Source organism: Muntiacus reevesi, chromosome X (genome assembly GCF_963930625.1).
Source record: "Muntiacus reevesi chromosome X, mMunRee1.1, whole genome shotgun sequence".
Lineage (NCBI taxonomy): Eukaryota > Metazoa > Chordata > Mammalia > Artiodactyla > Cervidae > Muntiacus > Muntiacus reevesi.
The window spans coordinates 11,505,882-11,529,552 of record NC_089271.1 but is presented as its reverse complement, the minus strand read 5'-3'; the positions used below and the strand labels follow the sequence as shown (position 1 = coordinate 11,529,552).

General features: G+C 41.9%; 1 protein-coding gene across 2 annotated transcripts in view; it reads right to left on the bottom strand.

The window, feature by feature from the left end:
• Nucleotides 1-386: 386 nt before the first annotated feature.
• EGFL6 (EGF like domain multiple 6) overlaps nt 387-23,671 on the bottom strand; it is a 54,518-nt gene continuing 31,233 nt past the window's right edge. Inside the window, exons 6-12 of one of the 2 annotated variants that reach the window (XM_065915727.1) lie at nt 22,968-23,102; nt 18,649-18,771; nt 9,525-9,836; nt 7,446-7,526; nt 5,671-5,775; nt 3,356-3,621; nt 387-987 (exon numbers count right to left, since the gene is read on the bottom strand). In XM_065915727.1, coding sequence (XP_065771799.1) covers nt 877-987; nt 3,356-3,621; nt 5,671-5,775; nt 7,446-7,526; nt 9,525-9,836; nt 18,649-18,771; nt 22,968-23,102 — 1,133 coding nt within the window. In that variant the 3' untranslated portion in view covers nt 387-876. The remainder of the gene's footprint in view (nt 988-3,355; nt 3,622-5,670; nt 5,776-7,445; nt 7,527-9,524; nt 9,837-18,648; nt 18,772-22,967; nt 23,103-23,671) is intronic. The other variant, XM_065915728.1, reaches the window with a different exon arrangement.

Below are 23,671 nucleotides of genomic sequence, written 5' to 3'. Positions count from 1 at the left end.
ATCCACATGAATGTACACTCAGGATTCATTACCACACAAAGCAGCTCTTGAATTCAGAAGAAAAGAGAAATAGACAAGGAGGCATTAGTCTTTTTTGGAACCTGGTTACTAGCATCATTTGATTTCGATAATTCTCTGAGACCTTCAGTTCAACAATTTAAGCTAATTGGCATCATAGTTATGAGGCCTAGGAAAGCAGTTGTGTGTTTCCATAATAGCAAGTAATTTTAAGAATTTTTAAGAATATAAGTCAAAAATAACATAAGTATTTTCGCAGAAAAAAGAATATAAAACACATTTTCTAGCAAAGCAAATAACCATACACATAATTAAGCATATAATCAATAACACATTTTATTATTTAGAAAAACTTTAACCATGACACAAGGTGGTTATTTGGATATTATTATTACAAAGGACTTAAATATACAAACTTGGTTGTAAAAGATCTGGCTAAGCCACTTAGGTAAAAGTCTATCTGTGATGTTATAGTTTCTAAGAAGTGCCATAAAAGTCAAACAGTTAAACATTTCTCTGTGCTGCCTTTTTTTTTTTTTTTTGTAATTCTAGAAACATCACATAAAATGGTTCATCAAGTCATGTAGACACATCAAATGTATTGGGGTGTGGAGGGCTGAACTGATACGTCCACATTTTATAGACTCAGAAATGAATGAGAAGACACAATGGTACTATATTTAAAGCAAATATCAGTATATTGTATACAAGAAAGGCATCTTACAATAATGAGTCTGTTTGTACACCACAATTTTTCAGTCTGTATTTCTAAAATGGTAGGGGGGGAATATATTATAAAAAAAACAGAGAACTGACATAAAAAGTCAAATATAAAGATATAAAAGATAACAGTAACATTCAACCATCCACAGATAAAAGGCCATCTGGACATAAGCCTGAAACCAGCAAGACACCATCCACTGCAATTTCTCCAGTCTTGCCCTTGCCACGTTCAACTTCGAAAATGATCTAATAATGGAGAGGGAATAAAATATTACTTGAAAATATTTAAAGCAATGATAAAGTCCCACTATTTAATTGCTATTAAACTGAACTCAATTCATATGTCCCTATTCCATAGAAACAGGCTTTGACATTGAATATATGGTAATTTATTTTCCAGATGCCTGGTATCTACACTGAGTGAACTACAATCAGAGAAAACAGGACTCCTGCAACACCTAAAAGAATCTGGAAAGCCCTGGAAAGCTGAGAACAGTAAAGTTTAAGAGGAAATTTTGGAATTCCTTCCCATTTAGAAGAAAAAAAAAAAGCAAAACTAAGGGAATAATACGGTTTTCTTTTCAAAACTCAGGCTAGAAGAAATTTAATTATCATCGTGAACCCTCCTACTCCACTGGTGGGAATGCAAATTGATACAGCCACTCTGGAGATCTGTATGGTAGTTCCTTAAAAGATTAAACACAGAGCTACTGTATGATAGGCCAATCCCACTCCTGGGTGCCAAGAAAACCGTAATTCGAAAAGACATATGCATCCCAATGTTCATTGCGGATCTGTTTACAATAGCCAAGATATGGAAGCAACCTAGATGTCCATCAACAGATGAATGGAAAAGAAGGTGTGGTATAATGGAATATTACTCAGCCATCAAAAAGAATGAAATAATGCCATTTGCAACAATATGGATGGATCTAGTTGGTCCTACTGAATGAAGTAAGACAGAGAAAGACAAATGTGATATGATTTATATGTGGAATCTAAAAAAAATAGTGGGAAAAAATAGTACACATGAACTTACTTACAAAACAGAGCCACAGACATAGAAAACAAACATGATTACCAAAGGGGACGGGGTAGGGAGGGATAAACTGGGAGATTGGGATTAACATACATACACTATTATATGTGAGATAGTAACTGGGAATTCCCTGATGGTCTTTTGGTTAGGACTTGGAGCTTGCACTGCCAGGGCCCAGGTTCAATCCCTGGTCCAGGAACTAACATGGATGGACCTAGGGAATATCACATTAAGTGAAGTAAGTCAGACAGAGAAAGACCAACACCATATGATATCAGTCATATGTGGAATCTAAAATATGACATAGATGTGGACTTCCCTGGCAGTCCAGTGGTTAAGACTCTGCATTCCCAATGCAGGGGGCATGGGTTTGATCCCCAGTCAGGGAGCTAAGATTCTGCATGTGGCACATTGGGGCCAAAAAATAAATAAAATAAAATATGAGACAAGTGAACCTATCTACAAAACAGAAACAGACTCACAGACAGAAAGAACAGACTGATGGTTACCAAGGTGGGGTGGGGGAGGGATGGATTGGGAATTTGGGGTTAGCAGATGCAAACTGTTAGAGAGTGGATAAACAGCAAGGTCCTACTGTAGAGCACGGGGAACTATATTCAATACCTTGTGATAAACCATATGGAAAAGATTAGGAAGAAGAATTACAGTTAAGTCCCCTACAGATGAGCCTTCAAGTTTCTAGCTTTCAGAGATGCGAATGTATGTTCCATTCATGTCAGGCCTGAGTGACATTACAGCTCGCCCTCCATCTCCTATTGCTGACGATCCTTCAGCTCTACCATCTCCCACCTCCCCTCCCTCCTCCATCGTAACTCTTCTTGCCTGTCCACTTGATGCCAGCCCCTGTGTGCCAGCTGTTGTTCTGCACTACTGTGCTTTTCGAGGTACTGTGCTATAAGATTTAAAATGTTTTCTTTATTTTTTGTATTTTTTATGTATTATTTGTGTGAAAAGTATTATAAACCTATTACAGTACAATACTATATAGCCACTTGTGTTAGATAGGTACCTAGGCTAAATTTGTTGGATTTACAAATTCGTTCTAGGAACAGAACTCATTCATATGCAGGGGACTTACTATACAGGGGACTTACTCCATATAGAGGTAGAACTGAGTCACCTTGCTGTACAGCAGAAATGAACACAACATTATAAATTAACTATACTTGAAGAAAATAAATATTTTGGAAAATGACCTTCTAGTTTCCATTCATTGTGATAAGTGCTGGGCACAAAATCAATGAGCAGGATGTGCTTTTCTGTCCTAAGGAATTTAGAGTCTGGTTTGGAAGGAAGTTGGTGGGAGGAGCCTGACACATGAGCAGTTCATTTCCACAGAATATGACATGCCTGCATCTGACAAGTATTATCATTAGTTGTGCTGTTAAATACCTTGCCTATTTCACTCCAGAATATAAGCTCTTTACTTAAGCGGAGGGGAAAGTCTTATTTATCTTTGTAGCCCCAAGGCCTAGGTACTTCAGTAAGTGTTTTGCTTTGTTAAGTCACTGAAAAAGAATGTAAATATCTCATTTAATACAGTTTTCCACTTACGCTTTTGGGAGTATCAATTCCATGATACAGCTGAATTTTCCCCATCTTCCACCGTTCATCGGTGCTCCTGGTTTTCTCCCAGGCCAGGGCACTGTTACTATTTTTTGCAAACACTCTAAGCTTCCCTACTTTGTTTCCAGCCAGCCGGTAATGAAAGACCAAACAGAAGTTGCTGTGGGGTTGCAGGTTGGGGAGGAGAAGTTTCAAACGGCCGATGTCCTTCTTCTGACCTGTCAGGGCCGAAACAGCCATATAGTAGCCAACAGCTAGAAGAGAAGAAAAACCCACAGTTAATGAGGCCATTGCAAAGGGTTTGGCTACAGTGAATAAAATAACTGTTAAAAAATGAACACTAGGCTCCTATAGGGAAAGCTCAAGTTCTTTTCATTTCAAATATTTAGGAACAAAATTTTCATGCTAACATGAATTTTAGTATCCTAGGGCTGAAATTCTTTGCTCTGTAGAGAGGAAAACTGAGAGTTAGAGAAACTGAGGAATCTGTTCACATTCACAAAGCTTGGTAGTAGTAAATATGGGGTAAGGATCTAATTTAATGGTCTTTGAGCACTGTAGATAATTTTCAGCTAATAGAAAACTTGTGTTCCAGAACTTTCCACCTTGGTTATTTGACTCTGAAATGCATTTCTCCACTGAGTTGTATGTATGATGGCTAACTGGTTAGGTGAGTCCACAGTATGGTATTTAATTCACAAGACACATGAATTTGTACTAATGGTATCATGGAGCTCAGCCACCATGTGTAACGTATCACTCCAAGTTCGTTTGAAGATGGCAGGAGCACAGATCACCTTCTGTTTCTCAGATCCTTTTCCCAAGAATTTTGTAACCATTGTAGTAGATGTTTGCTCATCTGCAGCCTTCTGGTTGTGGCTTTGATGGACTTGAACAAAAACTCTCATAGGGTGGGGTTCGAAGAAGTTGACAGAAAGAAGATATTCCTCTAGAAGCCAGGAGAAAGACATGGTGGGTGGGGGAGTTTTCTGGTAGTCCAACTCCTAGAGACATTCTCAGGGCCCAGGTTGACATTGCTTTAGTTTTCACTGGACCCAGAGACTGTCTGGTCTTCTTCCCCCAGTTAGTAAGTTTGCCAGATTCAGAGAATAAAAGTACAGAATGCCCTGTGAAGTTTGCATTTCACATAAACAACATGTCTGAGATGTACTAAAAAGCATGTGCTGATTATCAGAAATGGAGGCATCCTACATTTTATCTAGCAGTTCTACTAGCTACAGTCTTTTGTGACCCACCGTGGTAGGTTTCCCTTTCACTCCAGTTCAAGCCCACTTTGATCTGTCCTTGAGATTTCATCCTTCTAAAAATGCTGATTCATCCCGTGTTGAGTGAACCTCAGGGTTATTTGCAAATCAGGGGTTTGTAAATAGGGAACCTCTATCCTCTACCTTAATCCCACGTTCTAAAAGGAATTTTTGTTAGGAGATACCCAGGTTTCCTGATTGCATGTAAGGGCTCGCAAGGAAGGCTCTCAGGGAGGAATCAGTGTCAAGGAAGGATCTAGAAGGATCTTTTACCTGAGGGCTGGGCATATACCTCCCCAAATAAACACTTTGATTGGTAAAAAACCAGATTTCCTGAAGGTATAACAGTTATTTCTAATTACAGTCAGCCTTAAATGACCAAAATTCAACTTATGCTCCAAATGGGATCTGCCGACCAAATGCTCTGCCTCAAAGGAAGTTAGAGCCCATCAATAGTAGACAGTGGAAAGTAGGCAACTCAAAGCTTCGGCAGAGAAAAATTCAAGGTTAACTGGAAAGAAAGAAACCCTCCAACGATAGGTGGGCAAGTCCAGTCCAGGAGTTCAGAGTGCTGATCTGTTGCTCGTTATTATTTCAGTGCTCTGAGACGTGACACTCCTAAAACTCCAGGTTTAGGGAAAGGTCATATTAATATTTTCTTTCGAGATTCATTTCCCCCTCCTCCTAAACTCAAAAGAAAACCACAGAGCACCATAGCTGGTAAATTGGGGAAAAGAAACAACTTCCTTCTACCTTTTCCCAAATACTCTTAAACCTTATACAAAGTGCTACATCTGTGTCTCAGCAGCAGGGGTGTGAATATGGAAGAGGTTTGCTGGAGAATCCTTTACAGGGTAGGTGGGAGGGAAACAGACTAAGTCAATCATTTATCAGGGAAGACTTGGGAAGGTCTAAAAGCTTCCAAACGTGACCAACAACCCTGACTTCACAAGGAATGAGAACAATTACCCTTGAATCATTGGATAACTTTAATTCCGGGGCCGGATCACAGGACATGGATCAGTGAAGACTACATACCATTATCTCGGTCTGCAGGGTTCCAGTCAAAATCATCTTCTACGTCCTGTTTCCAGTCACAGACGCCGTGGTCAAAGGTGCAGTCAACTGAGATATTTAAATCTGCTAAGAAAAAGGGTGCATTTCAGCATCATTAAGCAGATTAGGAAATGTTTTAACATTGGGAGCTTTGGAAGGCATGGCCATGTTTGCAATTGCTGTCAAGAGTTTAGGGAATTTGGGACTAAAAGATGCAAACTATTATATATAGGATGGCTAAACAACAAGGTCCTCCTGCATAGCACAGGGAACTATATTCAATATCCTATGACAAACCACAAGGGAAAGAATATAAAAATAAATATATGCATATGAATGTATAACTGGATGACTCTGCTGTGCAGCAGAAACTAACACAACATTGTCAATCAAATGTATTTCAATTTAAAAAAAAGTTTAGCTAAGTATGGCTGTCTTGGCATCCATTTGGTTTGGCCCTGCAGTCCGCGAGGGCCTTAAACTGGCACTAGCCCTCACGCAAGTGCAAGCCCTAGATAAGAGCCCATGGAGTCACTAATAAAAGTGAGTTCCTCATATGACTTTCCTAATGTCCCCTGTGATTGACACCTTCCCCTGCTTCCCAGGGCCTTGTGTCTGCCTTAAATAAGATCCCCCTGAAGCTTACTAACACCCCAATTGTTTTTGTTGGAATCCATCAATGCAACCTTAGCCCAACAAACCCAAAGCACTACACACACATGGACCCTCATATAGGCGCGTGCCCAACGTTCTGCTTGGACTTCCCTCTGGGGCCTTGCCATGTCGCCCCCCAAGACCTGGAGTAATAAACTTGTCTATTTCAATTTCTTTTGTGGTCTTTTGTTGAAGCATCTGGCACCCAGGGGCTCGATCTAACAAATGTTCACTTAACAAATCCTAACAACTGCATGGAGTACAGGGTCAGCTAGCATAACCTTTGACCCAGTGCGTCCAGTTACTTTTATGTAGATTGGGGTCAGCAAACTAACATCCTGGCCCACTGCTTGTTCTTGCAAATAAAGTCTTATTGAAACACACCATGCCTATCATTTACATATTGTCTGTGGTTGCTTTTGAGCTGCAGTGATAGAGCTGACAGATGCAACAGAGAGTGTATGGTTCACAAAGTCTGAAATATTCACCCTCTGGCTCTTTATAGAAAAAAGTCTTGACCTCTGATGTAGGTGTCAGTAATTGCCACTGGGAAAAAGAGGAAAGACTGAGATGTTTCTGATTTGTAACGAATACCAGACTCTGGCTTGGAATGGGGGGCTTTTGCAGTTTACACTAAGGAATACAGGAAGGGCAAAGAAAGGGGAAAAGCTAAAGTGATAAGGGGCAGCAACTAGTTGTTGATGCAGTAACGATTTGCAAAGCATTTTCACGTACATTACATTATTTGATGTGGCTGCCACAAAAATTCTACAATCATGCCCATTTTCAAGAAAGTAAAACTGAGAGTCAGAAGTGATTTGACCAAGTCCTCCAAACACTGAAGGCTGGAACTAGACCTGACTCCTAAACTAGATTGGAATCCAGGCTGTCCATCTACATATATCTTAAGCCAGTACAAACACATGGCCTCTTCTCTCACTTTCCTTTCTTCTTAACCAGTATTTTCCCCTATTCCAGAAAAGATTTTTTTTTCTAACTTCTAAAATTAAAAGATGCCAGGTAATGCTTGCTTCCATTCTTCAATATTCTTTATGAGTGCTATTACTCCTAAAATATACTCATTTCTAATATATGTTACTCACCTTTGTGTTTCAGGTGGGATGATGTAGTTTTTCTTTGGACCAGAACCAGATCAACTTCACCTGCTTCATTCACCTTAGGGGCTAACAATGAACACTTGATCAGTAAAAAATATATCCCTAAAGCCCCACATACTAAGAAGGTATGAATCAATGAACAAAGAGGGTTTATCATATATGGCTTATCATACACAGCTGGCCACTCATAACCACGGGCTCCACATCCACAGATTCAACCAATGACAGGTTGAAAAAATATATTTAAAAAATCCAGAAAGTTCCAAAGAGCAAAACGTGAATTTGCCTTGCACGCCAGGAAACCATTTACATAGCATTTACATTGTATTAGGTCTTTTAAGTAATCTAGAGACTACTTAAAGTATAGGGGAGGATGTGTTTAGATTATATATGAATACTGCACCATTTTATATAAAACTTGAGCATCCATGGAATTTTGTGTCTGTGGGGGTTCCTGGGACCAATCCCCCAGGGATACCAAGGGACAGCTGTGTTCTACTTACAGAGTATGTTACAGCAGTGTTTCCCTAACATTTCCAAAGCATTCATATTGGTGCCAGTTTCCTCATCTAGAACATCTTTTTCGAAAGGTGCCCCCAGTGGACCTCATTAGGCATCACCTAACTAACCTAAACACAGCGTATTAAAAAGCAGAGATATGACTTTGCTGACAAAGATCTGTATAGTCAAAACTATGGTTTTTCCAATAGTTATGTATGGATGTGACTGTTGGACCATAAAGAAGGCTGAGCACTGAAGAACTGATGTTTTCAAGCTGTGGTGTTGGAGAAGATTCTTGAGAGTCCCTTGGTCTGCAAGATCAAACCAGTCAATCCTAAAGGAAATCAATCCTGAATAGTCATTGGAAGGATTGATGCTGAAGCTGAAGCTCCAATACTTTGGCCACCTGATGGGAAGAACTGACTCCTTAGAAAAGACTTTGATGCTGGGAAAGATTGAAGGCAGGAGGAGAAGGGGACAACAGAGGATGAAATGGTTGGATGGTATGACTGAGTCAATGGACATGAGTTTGAGCAAGCTCCGGGAGATGGTGAAGGACAGGGAAGCCTGGTGTGCTGCAGTCCATGCGGTCGCAAAGAGTTGGACATGACTGAGTGACTGCACAACAGCAACAACAATGAGGCAAGCACAGACAAGGCAAAATAGAGAGGGAGCAACAGATGCCTGGTGAGAATGAAAGGGAAAGTCCTAGACTGGGTCAACATGGAAATCCCCCTGCAGGAGCCGAGGCTGATGATGGCTCTGCATGGTCACCGGTGCCAATGGTGATTCTCCGGCTCATGTAGAAAACTGAAGCTTAAGCCCTATATAGAATGTTCCTCTGTCTATTTTACCTTTTTAAATTATAACCACACAACTCTGACATTCTCCTTTCACTGAGTGTGCCTGTAAAAAGTGCCTTCAAGAAGGAAAAAGGTAGAGATCAGCAGATCTACCTGGGCTGCAGGGGGGCTCTCTGGGGTTTAGGGGTGCATTGCATGCAAAGCTGGGCAGCCAGATGACTGAGCTGGAAGGACAAGCAGGCTTCCTTGGTCAGGAGCAGAATGAGGGGCTGCATCAAATAGGATACCCCCCAGATAAGTGGAAAGGACTGACCTTCTGTGCATCCCACAGCAGCAAATGTGATTTTGTATCTGCAGAAGATGTTAGTTTCCAGACCGTACAGAGAACCTTGCTTCTTAGGATTTAAAGCTGACCCCATCTTACTTAGGCTTCCCTGGTGACTCAGATGGTAAAGAATCTGCCTGCGATGTGGGAGACAAGGGTTCAATCTCTGGGTTGGGAAGATTCCCTGGAGTAGGGATTGGCTACTCATTCCAGTATGCTTGCCTGGAGAATTCCATGGGCAGAGGAGCCTGGCAGACTATAGTCCATGGGGTCGTAAAGAGCTGGACAAGACTGAGCGACTAACTGTCACACTTTACTTCACCATCTTAGTTACGGCATGAAACTATCTTCCTCTTTCCTGTCATTTGCCAGGGAAAACTACAATTCACTTTTTATAAGATGCATAAATTAACAAAAGTCATACTTGATACTCACAAAACACATCTCCACGAAGGCTTTGCTCCTGCTCCACATGGTTCTCATCTCTTTTCTCATCCTCCAGTCTTTCTTTCTTTCTGTGTTCATTCCTCTTTTTTTCTCCATGAGGGTTCCCATCTCTGGAAACATTGTCTTCAGAACTGAAGGGCTCCAAGTCAACCTTTGGGGTGGGAGTCCCTCTGGATCCTTCAATGTTTTTCATTTTTACCTTCTTTCTCATGCTATTCTTGTGAGCAAGCAACTTCTTAATTCTGTCCTTGATGGTACCAGGTGCTCTGAGGAATTCTTTCACAGAATTTTCGGGGATAACTAAAACCAACAGTAAAAGAGAAGTCCCACACTGACCAATAATTATATCTCTCACAAAAATGGAGCACTTAAAAAATGTCAAAGTGCAGTCAATGAATGCTTCCAGAATCAACACATATAAGGCTCAATCATCTGATATTTTAGAAAGAACTGCATTTGCATCTGTTTTAAGTGGTTTCAATGGTTACAGCAGGATCTTAACTACCTTAATCGTTCAAAGACAAACTTTCATTTTGCTTCATAAACTATGATGATGAAATACCTGCTCCTACCAAGCTGGGTTATAGATCACAACGTGATGGATTTTCCAGAATCCTCTAATATTTCTGCTTTCACATTGGTATTTGTCAAAGCTGCTATTGCCCAGGGAGCCCTGCAATTTGTTTAAATGTGATGTTAAAAAATTATAGCTAGCATTATGTTGAACCATATGTACATTGCCAATAATGAGCCATTTGTGACATACAAAAATGGTGATTTTTGATTCAGTGTATATGTATCTTTGAATTTCTTCACCTCAACCAACTAGTATCAAAAGCTAAATGATTTTACTTATTATTTATAGAGAGCATCTATTTTCAGTTTTACATTCATTGTGTATTTCTCACCACTAAATTAAATTCTTTTTTAAAATGTAAATCCATGGCTGATTCATGTCAATGTATGACAAAAACCACTACAATATTGTAAAGTAATTAGCCTCCAACTAATAAAAATAAATGGAAAAAAAATAAAATGCATCTTTGTAATAGACTGACAGACATAGAAAGCAAATTTATGATTACTAAAGGGAAAAGGGAGGGAGAGATAAAATAGGAGTTTTGGATCAACAGATACACACTACTGCTATATGTAAAATTATCAATAAGGACCCTACTGTATAGCACGATCCCTGATTGGGGAACTAAGATTCCATAAGCCACTTGGTGCGGCTGGAAAAAAAAGAATTTAAAAAGATTAAAAACTCTGACCTTTAAAATCAAATATATTGTCTTTTTATAAAACATCCAGGCATGTCCTAGTCTGAGACAAAGCAAAAAGGTTCTTATACCATCTGAAACAATTCACTTGATTCCACGACCTGGATAGAGTCCAGAGGGAAATGAAATAAGGGAGTAGGCACCAATTTCAGTGTTCGAAAAGATTATTACAAAAAGGCATTGGATTGGGATTTTATTAGAATATTTTTCTTGTGTGTGTTAGTCACTCAGTTGTGTCCGACTCTCTGCAACCACATGGACTGTAGCCCGCCAGTCACTTCTGTCCATGGAATCCTCCAGGCTAGAATACTGGAGTGGGTTGCCATTTCCTTCTCCAGGACTAATACAAATAATGCATCATTACTCATTTACTTGACCTTCAGATAGCTCGTTTCAGTTGATTTGCCAGAAGCTGCATAAGTTCTGATTTTAAGTAATGTGCATACATATATCTTCCTCTGGAGGCCCCACTGTGCAACTCTGTCTACGGGACTCAGATTCCTTTCCCAGGATCCAGAGTGAAAAATTAACAGGAAATACCCATTCCCTGAAAATTTCCTTCATGCAATCAGTAACACGACACTAATGACCTTTAATATTATAAATAATGAGGAGAGGGTTTCAATCCACACCAGGCAAACCTAAACATCTGCCTTTGGTTTCTGCTTTGAAGTTTTGAGTTTTCCCACTGAAAAAAAAATCAATCAAACAACATTTGTGGTGTCAACAATTTCACTTCTTTAGTATGTAAAGAGCTGGGGCAGGGGCAAAACAAACTCTGCCTATGCATGACTATGAATGGATAGATTCGGCTGTGTCTAGGTGCTGCTGTTTCATATTGGACATAGCTGATGACTGCTTCTTTTGAAAATTTCTTGATTAGCACATCTTCTTTTTGAGAATATATAAACGTGGCAGGAAGCTGTGGCAGGAGGGTCTGGCACATCTGGGGATCTCAGATATAAAAACAGGGACTTCCAGGGTTTTCACACGCACAGGCCAGTCTTATGTAAGTGAAACTGATAATTTCTCTTGGGAGAGATCTGAGATTTCTCTAAATATCCACTTTGTCAAAAACTTCAACCTACCTAGATCCTCACTTTACTTGGAGAAGATCACAATGATGTGGGAACATCTTTCCCAGGAGGAGCACGACTCTGACAATTCATTTCCCTGTGCTGAGCTCACCAGATGTTCTCCTACCACCTGGCAGCACAAACTCCCCTCTCATTCGTGTCTTAGACATAGTCTTGGGTGGAGAGGCTTGGTCATGGGTGAGGAATACACTGCACCATGAGATGCAGGCATTGGGAAGGGTGTAGGACAGCAGAAAAGCTGAGCCAGGAGTGTCTGATGGGGAGGGCCCAGGGGAGGCATCTACCCCAGAGGAGTAGCCATGAGTCACGGACACACCACGCTGCCTTGAGGCACACAGACCTAGAACCCAGGTTCCTGGATATGACTCCCAATTCCTCACACTTTCTAGTCCGAGGACCTCGAGCCCACTTCTCTTTGCCTCAGTCTTTGCATTTTTCAAGCTGGGATAGGGACTTCCCTGGTGGTTCAGGGGTTAAGAATCCACCTTGCAAAGCAAGGGGCACGGGTTCAATCCCTGGTTGGGGAACTAAGATTCCTACATGCTATGGAGCAACTAAGCCCACATGCCACAACTAGAGAATCTGTGTACCACAATGAAAGATTCTGTGTGCTGCAACTAAGATCCGACACAGCCAAATAAATAAATAAATGACAAGTTGACTTAAAAAAAAAAAAGCTAGGATAAAAAGAGGGCATTCATAAGGTTGAAATGAGTGAATACATGTCAATTACTAAGATCAGTGCTCCACATATATTGGGCCTGTGTTTACTATTATTTTTAGAATTCATCACCAGAATGTCAAAAATCTTATACTAAGTTAAATTTTTTTCCAAATCATACCTCTTCTGCTTATGTTATTACTGAAGGAAAAAGTATTGGAATGGCCTCGTTGTACTCACACCTATATTCTTGAATATGCTCTGTAAAATGTGAACTTCTAATGATTAAAGCATATTTTCAATGACTAAAGAAGCTGCTTTCCAATGGGAACCATCATTGAATTTTGGTAAAGAAGCCATTGTCACTATTACTCCTCCTATGAGTGCATGGTTATAGAGCATTTAACACATTCTGGGCTGGAGTTAAGCCCTACACATGGATGTTTTTATTATTATGGATTATTTCATACAATAGCCAAAACAGTATTAAGGCTCAGATACTATTATGGGCTTCCCAGGTGTCACTAGTGGTAAAGAACCCACCTGCCAATGCAGGAGACATAAGAGACACAGGTTCAATCCCTGGGCTGGGAAGATCCCCTGGAAAAGAGCATGACAACCCACTCTAGTTGCCTGGATAATCCCATGGACAGAAGAGCCTGGCAGGCTATAGTCCATAGTGTTGTAAAGAGTCGGATATGACTGAAGTGACTTAGCATGCATGCACGCACTATTTTGAAGAGAGAAACTGAGACCCTAAAAGTTTAGTTTGTTCTTAAATCATAGGAATTAGGCTAGGGAGCCAGGAATCAAGCCAAGATAATTTGATTCCAGAAGCCATGCTCTTGGTAACTAAATGACACAGTGTCCTTTCTTAAATTGACTGTTACTAACCAAGTTGTTTAGTACTAGAGTTTTGATTTCCTTAGAATGACATATAGCTGCTGTCAAACTAAGGCCAAATTATCTAATGGTGCATTATTAATACACACATATTCCCTGGTGGCTCAGATGGTAAAGAATCCACCTGCAATGCAGGAGACCCGAGTTTGATCCCTGGGTTGGGAAGATCCCCTACAGAAGAGAACAGCTACCCACTCCAGTATTCTTGCCTGGAGAATTCCATGGATAGAGGAGCCTGGTAGGCTACAGTTCATGGGGTTGCAAAGAGTCAGATATGACTGAGAGACTAACACAAACACACACATATAAGAACAGTAAAAAAAAACAAAAAACTACACATATCCACATTTAGGTTGCATTGTTCTTTGGATATAGCTGGTGCATAAGGATAATTGACTAACTCCTCTTCTGTAGGGTCTGGACTTTTTCAAAAACAATAAACTCATAATAAAAGCTGCTTTATTATTATATACAAACAGCTCACATGGATACACATGTATTTTACAACACAGCATTTTATAATGCTGAACACTAATTAGATGTGATTCTCTCATTTTTTCTATGACTTTTCTTTGCATGTAAGGGTGGATTTTGGCCATGTTTTAAGCAGTGTGTGTTAAGATGTTAAGATCAATTTTCAAAAGAGATATGGCTGTTTATTTTACAGAGAATCAATCAAAGCAGAATGGAAAGGACTGGGCAAATAACATAGTGAGTGACCTGAAGATAGTTTTCTCTTGTAAATAAACATTTTGGCAAAAGACTAGAGAAATGATTCTGCTGCAGAATGGATAGTAACAAAATGGATGATTTTTCAGATATCAAAAAGAACATTGTGAAGAGTTTGAGGTTTTGAAGAAGCAAGAAAAATTTGTTTTAAACTACTCCCCTAAATAAGCTTAGAGTTGGATGATCAAAGGAAAAAAAAGTTTTCTTAGCATAAGAAATGTTTAGGTTGACCAAAATAACAAACAACTCATGCAACTCTTATGTCAAAAAAACAAGCCAATCAGAAAAATGGATATTTCTTCAAAGAAGACATACAGATGGCCAAAAACCACATGAGAAAATGCTCAGCATCACTAATTATCAGGGAAAGGCAATCAAAACTACAATGAGGTATCACCTCATACCAGTCAGAATGGCCATCATCAAAAAGTCCCCAAACAGTAAATGCTGGAGAGGGTGTGGAGGGAAGGGAAGTCTCCTGTACTGTTGGTGGGAATGTAAATTGATACAGCCACTGTGAAGAACAGTATGGAGAGTACTTAAAAAGCTAAAAAAAGAACTACCACACGATCCAGCGATCCCACTCCTGGGCATGTGTCCAGAGAAAACTCTAATTCAAAAGATACTGCTATGCTCATAGCACTATTTACAACAGTCAAGACATGAAAACAACCTAAATGCCCAGCAACAGAGGAATGGATAAAGATGTGGCACATATATACAATGGAATATTACTCAGCCATAAAAAGAAAAAAACAATGCTATTTGCACCACATAGATGGACCAAGAGATGATCAGACTAAGTGAAGTCAGTCACATAGGGAAAGACAAATTTCATATGATATTACTTATACATGGAATCTAACTTTAAAAAGTGATACAAATGAACTTATTTACAAAACAGAAACAGACTCACTTATTTCAAAAACAAATCTATGGTTATCAAAGGGGAAAGGCGGACGGGTGGATAAATTAGGAGGCTGGGATTAACACATACTCACTACTATATATAACATACATGAACAACAAAGACCTACTGTGTAGCACAAGGAACTCTACTCAATATTCTGTAATAACCTATATGGGCAAAGAATCTGAAAAAGAATGTGTGTGTGTGTATGTATATATGTATGTGTGTGTGTATGTATATATATACACAAACATATATATATATATCTGAGTCACGTTGCTGTACACCTGCAACTAACACAACATTGTACACAAACTATACCTCAATAAAATTTAAAACTCTTTGGGTTGATGTGGGATTTATAATCTCTAAACACTGGGCTACAATAACAAAAACATGGGTTGCAAATAGCTACCCACTGGCATGCTTACAAGCGGTGTCTTCATTTGGACGTTGATGACACACTGCGGTTTCAAGAGGGAGCAAGTGATTAAGAAAGAAGAGCACTCCAGGTTTGTTTTGACCAGTTCTTCCTAATCTCTGTGATTCTTTGGTCTGGGGGGCAGGGATGAGTACATGGAGGTGAGGTGAGTTGCTCCCTTACTGACACAAGTATTTTCCCAGTGCATCTTTTTTTTTTCTATGCACAGCATTTTTCTGCATTTGCTTTTACAGGATTTCAGAGTCAGGAGGAGCTAGACCTTAATGAATATGATTGAAACTGTGCTAATAACAGTCTGAGCCAGAGCTAACTTTATTGAGCATCTACTATGTACCTGGCTGAACTAAGCCCTCTATCTATATTACCTCATTCAAGTCTCAGTGAACCTATGAGAGAGGTATTGGGAGGAATGTGGGGCCCCCAAACATAACCCAAGAAAAAGATTTGGGTGCTGGTGGTTTACTTAACAGGTGATTCCAGGAGGCAGAAGAGGGGTAAGAGGGACAGTGAGACAGGAAGGGAGGAGAGTTGAAAATGGTGCCTCAATGGACAGGTAATCACTGTGGGTGACGAGGGACATCTGGGGACCAGCACAGAACCCGCCTCAGAGTTGGGCCGCTGCACAGGGGAGGCTGGGGGATTGAGGTGTAGACCCTTGGCCCTCACGGCTTGAGGACTGACTGTCCCTGGGGGTGAGAACTTGGGGGTTTAGCTCCAGGGGGAAGCCGCAAGGCCACAATGCAGAGAGAGTCCACTGCACTGGGGCTTGGGACATGCACAGAACTGTCCCCCACCTCACTGAAGTCAAGGGTCTCTGAGGGATGGTGGCCTGGCCCCTTCTGAGGACTCGCTAAAGGACCACCACGGGGCCCATTTCAGATAGAAAGACACTGAGTTTAGACAGGTGAAGCACCTGGCGAAAGACCACAGGCAGTACGGGGTACAGCTCAGATTCAAATTCAGGCCTTCCTAGCCCTAAGCTGGGCTGTCGACCAGACGACCTGAGACCAGTGAGGCCAGAATGGACATGTGCAAATCTGGTGGCATGAAGGAGCCCTTGACCACTGATCCTGTGTGGAAAGTTTACTGATTCCATCTCTTCTCTGCAGGTCTTTCAAAATTATGGCCTCTTTCCCGCCATCCCACCTACCCATGCACATCCCTACATAGGAAGCCAGTCTCTCAGTCTTTCTTTGAATAAAGTTTCAGAAGGACACCACGGGCACGTCTACACAGAGGGACGGAAACCACAGCAACAAGCTAGTGGAGACCGAGGACTTGCTGAATCCCAGCTCCAGCCCAAGGCGGGGGCCCTCCTGGAACCCATGGTCCCCACTCCACAGATTTTCTTCACTCTGAGACCCCTGGTGGGGAAATTTGTCAGAGAGAATGCAATCCCGCTCTTGGCCTACTTTGGCTATGGGAAGGCACTTTTACTTTTGTTGCTGTTCAGTCACTCAGTCATGTCTGACTCTCTGTGACCCCATGGACTGCAGCACACCAGGCCTCGCTGTCCATCACCAACTCCTGGAGTTTGCTCAAACCCATGTCCATTGAGTCAGTGATGCCATCTATCCACCTCATCCTCTGTCGTCCCCTTCTCCTCCTACCTTCAATCTTTCCCAGCATCAGGGTCTTTTCCAGTGAGTTAGCTTTTTAACTTTACGTTCCTCAAAATATTGACAGGGGCACTATGTCTGCTTTTCCATACTTTTTTTTTCTTTTTTCTTCCAGGTTAAACACTGCCCAGTTCTTTTGGCAGTTCTTCAAGGAATGTGATTTCCAGACTCATCTTCTTTGCTTATACTCTTCTGTATATCATCTCATCCAGTGTCGCTGGGGTATGATGAATCTTTTATGAGTGTGGTGCTCAGAGTCCATCATGGTGTGTGGACTGTTTATTTTTGCCATCACTGAGTTCGGCTCTGTTGTCATCAGGAGTATCAGCCAGGTGGGGGTACAGGATGGGATACAGGTCAAGGGACGACTTACAGCCATATTTATTGGAATATGTGGCCATGCTCCTAAGGCATCTATGAGAGAGTAGAGTCAGGGTGGCCAACGAGTCTTGGCACACAATGAGCCAATGCTAAAAGGGACACGATCAGAGGATAAGCCCAGGTGACTAAACAGAGTGGGACACGGTTGGTCAGGCACGTGACCATCCTGTAATCTTTGCTGGCTGGTCTTGGAAGACATTCCGTGTGCTCACCATGATTTCCAGTTTTCTTCTCTTTCAGGATGCATGACAGGATTAAATTTATTTTCTCCCCTGTTTCCAAGCTTAATCATGATTGTCTACACTTCTTTAACTGCTGTGAAGAACCCTCAGCCTTGGATTGACACCATGGTACCATAAGACAGTGGGACCTCTGTTAGCCTGCATTCCTAAGTGACAATGTGGACAAGAAACGCCCTGACAACTCTCTCTGGGTATAGCACAAGTGGCAAAAGAAAGTGTGATTATTGTTGTAGCTTTTGACACAGTGATGTTTTCTTATTATACATTGAGTGTATCAGAGTTTACCAGCTGAGCATTAAAGAATTCATCAGCAAAAACCATGGGACTTTACTCTACATCAAAAAAAAAAAGTTTATAGAGGCTTGAGGAGGATAACAAAGGGAGGTTAGCTTCATCGTACTTTTTTTTCAGCTGTATGTTCTGAAAAATGTCCTGACTCACATGGTTAAAAACCTTCTCTGGTTCTAAGCCACTGATACTTCAGGACTGTTTGTTATTGCCCCATAACCGAGCCTCTCCTGACTGATACATTTGCTCAGTGTCATTGTCCTCAAATCTTATTTTCAGTATTTGAAAACATGTCGTGAGCAGAAGACCCTTCAGAATCCTTGCAGTACTTTAAGTGCAGTGCCTACAACTTCTGTGAGAACTGGAGGTGTGGTCTGATTAGCTGAGACCATGAGTCGGAGGTGGAGTTAAGTTTCCAAACACTGTATGCACGCATCTTGCTCCCCCCGTCCGCCCCCAACACACAGAGGGGAAGGAGCAGGGAGAACGAAGGGAGGAAGGAGACAAGGAGTGAATGCTTTATAGGGAAGAGCGAAGATACTGTGACAAAGTGTACTTACGGGCGCACTGCAGTCCGCTGCCTTTATAGCCCTGCTTGCACTTGCACTTGAAGGATCCCTGGGTATTGAGGCAATTGGCATGGAGGCTGCATGTGTGGGTATTTGCAGCGCATTCATTTATATCTGAAAACGTGAACAGTCCCATGAATCATCTTGTGGTAACAGCACTTGCTGAAAGACTATCCCCTGAACTTGAGTAACTCCAGGGCCAACCGCTCCACCCAGCCAGCGAACCCTGTGCGGCCAGGGAACTGAGAAGCATTAAGGATGCCTGGTGCCTTGGCCCAAAGCCCTGGCTTTGCTTGCTGCCCGGCACCTCCCCCACAGCAACCTCCTCTCCGCCTTATCAATGCTACTGACATCTCGAAGCTGTTTGGGCTTGATTGCTTAACATTGTCATCCACCAAACTTACCACTAAATAACAATATCAGAAAGTAAATTCTGTACATGGAAGGGCTTGGGACTCCTAGCCCACAAAGAACATGATGCACTAGGAAGCACTGACATCATCTGAAAAATGTGAACCTTTTCTTCACAGGCTGCCAGGAGCAGGGGTCAGGCCGGTCTCAGCTCGTCTGTTGGGTTTAGACTCAGAAAGTTTACTGAATTCCACTCATGTGACAGCTTCCTTGGCCTTCTTTTCCCTCCCACTTTTTTTCTATACTTCTTGAGGGCTTCCCATGTGGCACTTGTGGTAAAGAACCCACCTGCCAATGCAGGAGACATGGGTTAGATTCTTGGGTTGGGAAGATCCCTGGAGAAGGAAATGGCAAACCACTTCAGTATTCTTGCCTGGAGAATATGCACACAAAACAGGCTATTGTTTGCTTGTTTAATTAATTAATTTCTTTATGGCCGTGCCACGTGGCATGTGGGATCCTAGCTACCTGACCAGGGATCGAATCTGGGCCACCCTGCATGTGAAGTACAGAGTCTTAACCACCGGACTGCCAGGGAGATCCCCTAGGCTATTGTTTTTAACTCTGCCACAAGGGGGCTCAGGTGCTGATCTTAGTTCAGTTCAGTTCAGTTCAGTTCAGTAGCTCAGTCATGTCCGACTCTTTGCGACCCCATGAATCGCAGCATGCCAGGCCTCCCTGTCCATCACAAACTCCCGGAGTTTACTCAAATGCATGCCCATCGAGTCGGTGATGCCATCCAGCCATCTCATCCTCTGTCGTCCCCTTCTCCTCCTGCCTCCAATCCCTCCCAGCATCAGGGTCTTTTCCAATGAGTCAACTCTGCATGAGGTGGCCAAAGTATTGGAGTTTCAGCTTCAGCATCAGTCCGCCCAATGAATACCCAGGATGGATCTCTTTTAGGATGAACCGGTTGGATCTCCTTGCAGTCCAAAGGACTCTCAAGAGTCTTCTCCAACACCATAGTTCAAAAGCATCAATTTTTCGGCACTCAGCTTTCTTCACAGTCCAACTCTCACATCCATACATGACCACTGGAAAAACCATAGCCTTGACCAGACGGACCTTTGTTGGCAAAGTAATGTCTCTGCTTTTTAATATGCTATCTAGGTTGGTCATAACTTTCCTTCCAAGGAGTAAGCGTCTATTAATTTCATGGCTGGAGTCACCATCCGCAGTGATTTTGGAGCCCCCCAAAAAATAAAGTCTGCCACTGTTTCCACTGTTTCCCCATCTGTTTCCCATGAAATGATGGGACCAGATGCCATGATCTTAGTTTTCTGAATGTTAAACTTTAAGCCAACTTTTTCACTCTCCTCTTTCACTTTCATCAAGAGGCTTTTCAGTTCCTCTTCACTCTCTGCCATAAGGGTGGTGTCATCTGCGTATCTGAGGTTATTGATATTTCTTCCAGCAATCTTGATTCCAGCTTGTGCTTCTTCCAGCCCAGTGTTTCTCATGATGTACTCTGCATAGAAGTTAAATAAGCAGGGTGACAATATACAGCCTTGATGTACTCCTTTCCCTGTTTGGAAGAAGTCTGTTGTTCCATGTCCAGTTCTAACTGTTGCTTCCTGACCTGCATACAGGCTTCTCAAGAGGTAGGTCAGGTGGTCTGGTATTCCCATCTCCTTCAGAATTTTCCACAGTTTATTGTGATCCACACAGTCGAAGGCTTTGGCGTAGTCAATAAAGCAGAAATAGATGTTTTTCTGGAACTCTCTTGCTTTTTCGATGATCCAGCGGATACTGGCAATTTGATCTCTGGTTCCTCTGCCTTTTCTAAAACCAGCTTGAACATCTGGAAGTTCTCGGTTCACGTAGTGCTGAAGCCTGGCTTGGAGAATTTTGAGCATTACTTTGCTAGCGTGTGAGAGGAGTGCAATTGTGCGGTAGTTTGAGGATTCTTTCGGATTGCGTTTCTTAGGGATTGGAATGAAAACTGACCTTTTCCAGTCCTGTGACCACTGCTGAGTTTTCCAAATTTGCTGGCATATTGAGTGCAGCACTTTCACAGCATCATCTTTCAGGATTTGAAATAGCTCAACTGGAATTCCATCACATCCACTAGCTTTGTTCTTAGTGATGCTTTCTAAGGCCCACTTGACTTCACATTCCAGGATGTCTGGCTCTAGGTGAGTGATCACACCATTGTGATTATCTGGCTCGTGAAGATCTTTTTTTGTACAGTTCTTCTGTGTATTCTTGCCACCTCTTCTTAATATCTTGTGCTTCTGTTATGTCCATACCATTTCTGTCCTTTATCGAACCCATCTTTGCCTGAAATGTTCCCTTTATATCTCTAATTTTCTTGAAGAGATCTCTAGTCTTTCCCATTTGTTGTTTTCCTCTATTTCTTTGCACTGATTGCTGAGGAAGGATTTCTTATCTCTCCTTGCTATTCTTTGGAACTCTGCATTCAAATGGGAATATCTTTCCTTTTCTCCTTTGTTTTTCGCTTCTCTCTTTTCACAGCTATTTGTAAGGCCTCCTCAGACAACCATTTTGCCTTTTTGCATTTCTTTTCCATGCGGGGATCTTAATCACTTCTTAAATCTCAAAGATTTGCTTCCTTTGACAGTTCCCCATGCGGACTCCCCCTCTGTCCTGTGGCATCTCCCTCTAGGTCTAAGGAAACAGGCTCCAACTCTGTGACACAGCCTGGAGATGGACCCCAGAGATGGTGGGGTCTGGAGCAGCTTGGAGGATCCCAGCTCACAAGAAGTGAGGATTTTACAAGCCGGATTAGGATGGCCTTTAGGCTTGAGGGAAGAGCTATGGAGGCTTCATACTATGTGTTCAAAACCCAGGAATGGATACTACTCCAACACGATTACACAGGACACGTCCTGGTCAGCTCTGAGCTTGGGGTGGAAAGAAATCCTACTTTCCCTGCTGCTGTTAGCTTTCCGTGTTACGCACACATATCTGTCATCTGCACATCATGTAAACAGGACACTTCAGGGGGACGAGATGTCTGAGGGACCAACCCCACCCATGCTCTATCAAGGGCAATGGAAAGCCATCCAAGGGCTCCCCAAATACCCCACTTCACTTGCTCATTGAGGCTTGGAATTCCTTCCCTAAGGAACAGGATCTCTGATTTCACCCATATTGGGCTAAGAGCTGAGTGATATCTCAGTCTTATCATAGAGTGATCTTGATGACCCCAGAAAGTGAACATTTTAGGGGACATAGAGCTGGAACCATGGAAGGGTTGAAGGAGGAGCAAGGAAAGAGCACATTGCACCCCCTTCATTTTTCTAAAGCCACTTGATGGAGACTTAGGCAAGGGCCACTGAGATCAAGATTAAGCAGGACTTGGTATTCCTCCTTTTATCAAATATAAATATGCTTCACCGTCCTCATTTTTAGGGCTTCCCAGGTGGTGCTAGTGGTAAAGAAGCCTCCTGCCAATGCAGGAGACATAAGAGATGAGGGTTCGATCCCTGGGTCGGGAAGATCCCCTGGAGGAGGAAATGGCGACCCACTCCAGTATTTTTGCCTGGAGAATCCCATGGACAGAGGAGCCTGGAGGGCTACAGTCCATAGGGTCACAAAGAGTCAGACACAACTGAAGTAACAGCACTTTTAGCTATACCTGGAGATAGAATCAAAAATATAAACAAAACAAAACCAATCTTTTTTTTTCAAAAAACCCACAAAAATCATCTCAAGCTATTTATCTCCATAATAGAGCTGCAGAGACTGCTATTCTTTACTTTAAACTTTGACAAACCTGGCTTTATGTAATTCATGTCATCAGAGTTCCCAAATGACAAAAATTTTTAAATAATTACTTTCTCTGTGTTGTTAAGCTGGTCAGTACAGTAGATGTTTCAACTAATAGACAGAACTGATATCTAAATATCTGTAGAGAAAGCCTATAGGTTTCTTACCTACACAGTCGTACCAGCCACTGATATATTTCAGTTCAAAACCAACATGACATTTGCAAAAGTAGCTTCCAAATGTGTTCACACATCTTCGATTGTAGGGGCAGAAGGCTTTATCAGAGACACATTCATCGATATCTAGGATGGAGAACCAGGACATGTCAGACACACCAAGAAAGCACCCCCCCTCAAACACTCTCATGCCCGCACGCAGAGCACACAGTGCACACACGCACGTGTGCTTTCTTCACTGGAAAACTCTGATTATTTTGCTACCAAAGTCCTATCCTCCGGGGAGAGTTCTGGATCCCCGAGGCACATTCACTGGATTTCTATCACTTTATATACCTTATTTTAGAGGTATTACCTTGCTCTAATGGCATTACTTATATGCACATTTTCTCTCTCATTAGGCCCTGCCTTTCTGAGACAGGGAACTTGGCACTTGGCACACAGACACTCCATTTTGCTGAAGGAATTAATATTCTTCCAGCAATGAATATTGCATGGCAAACCTAATACACAAACATTCAAAGCTTACATTATACAAAAGAATTATTTCATTAGCAACCGCCTCCAAAACCTGTCATATTGTTCCAAATCACAGAAACACGGTTTTTAAAGAACGTACTGATACATAAATTGTGGGTCAAGTGGAATGAAGCCATGATGCAGCTGAGGAGACAAGAGGCTTCCTTCCTTTACTA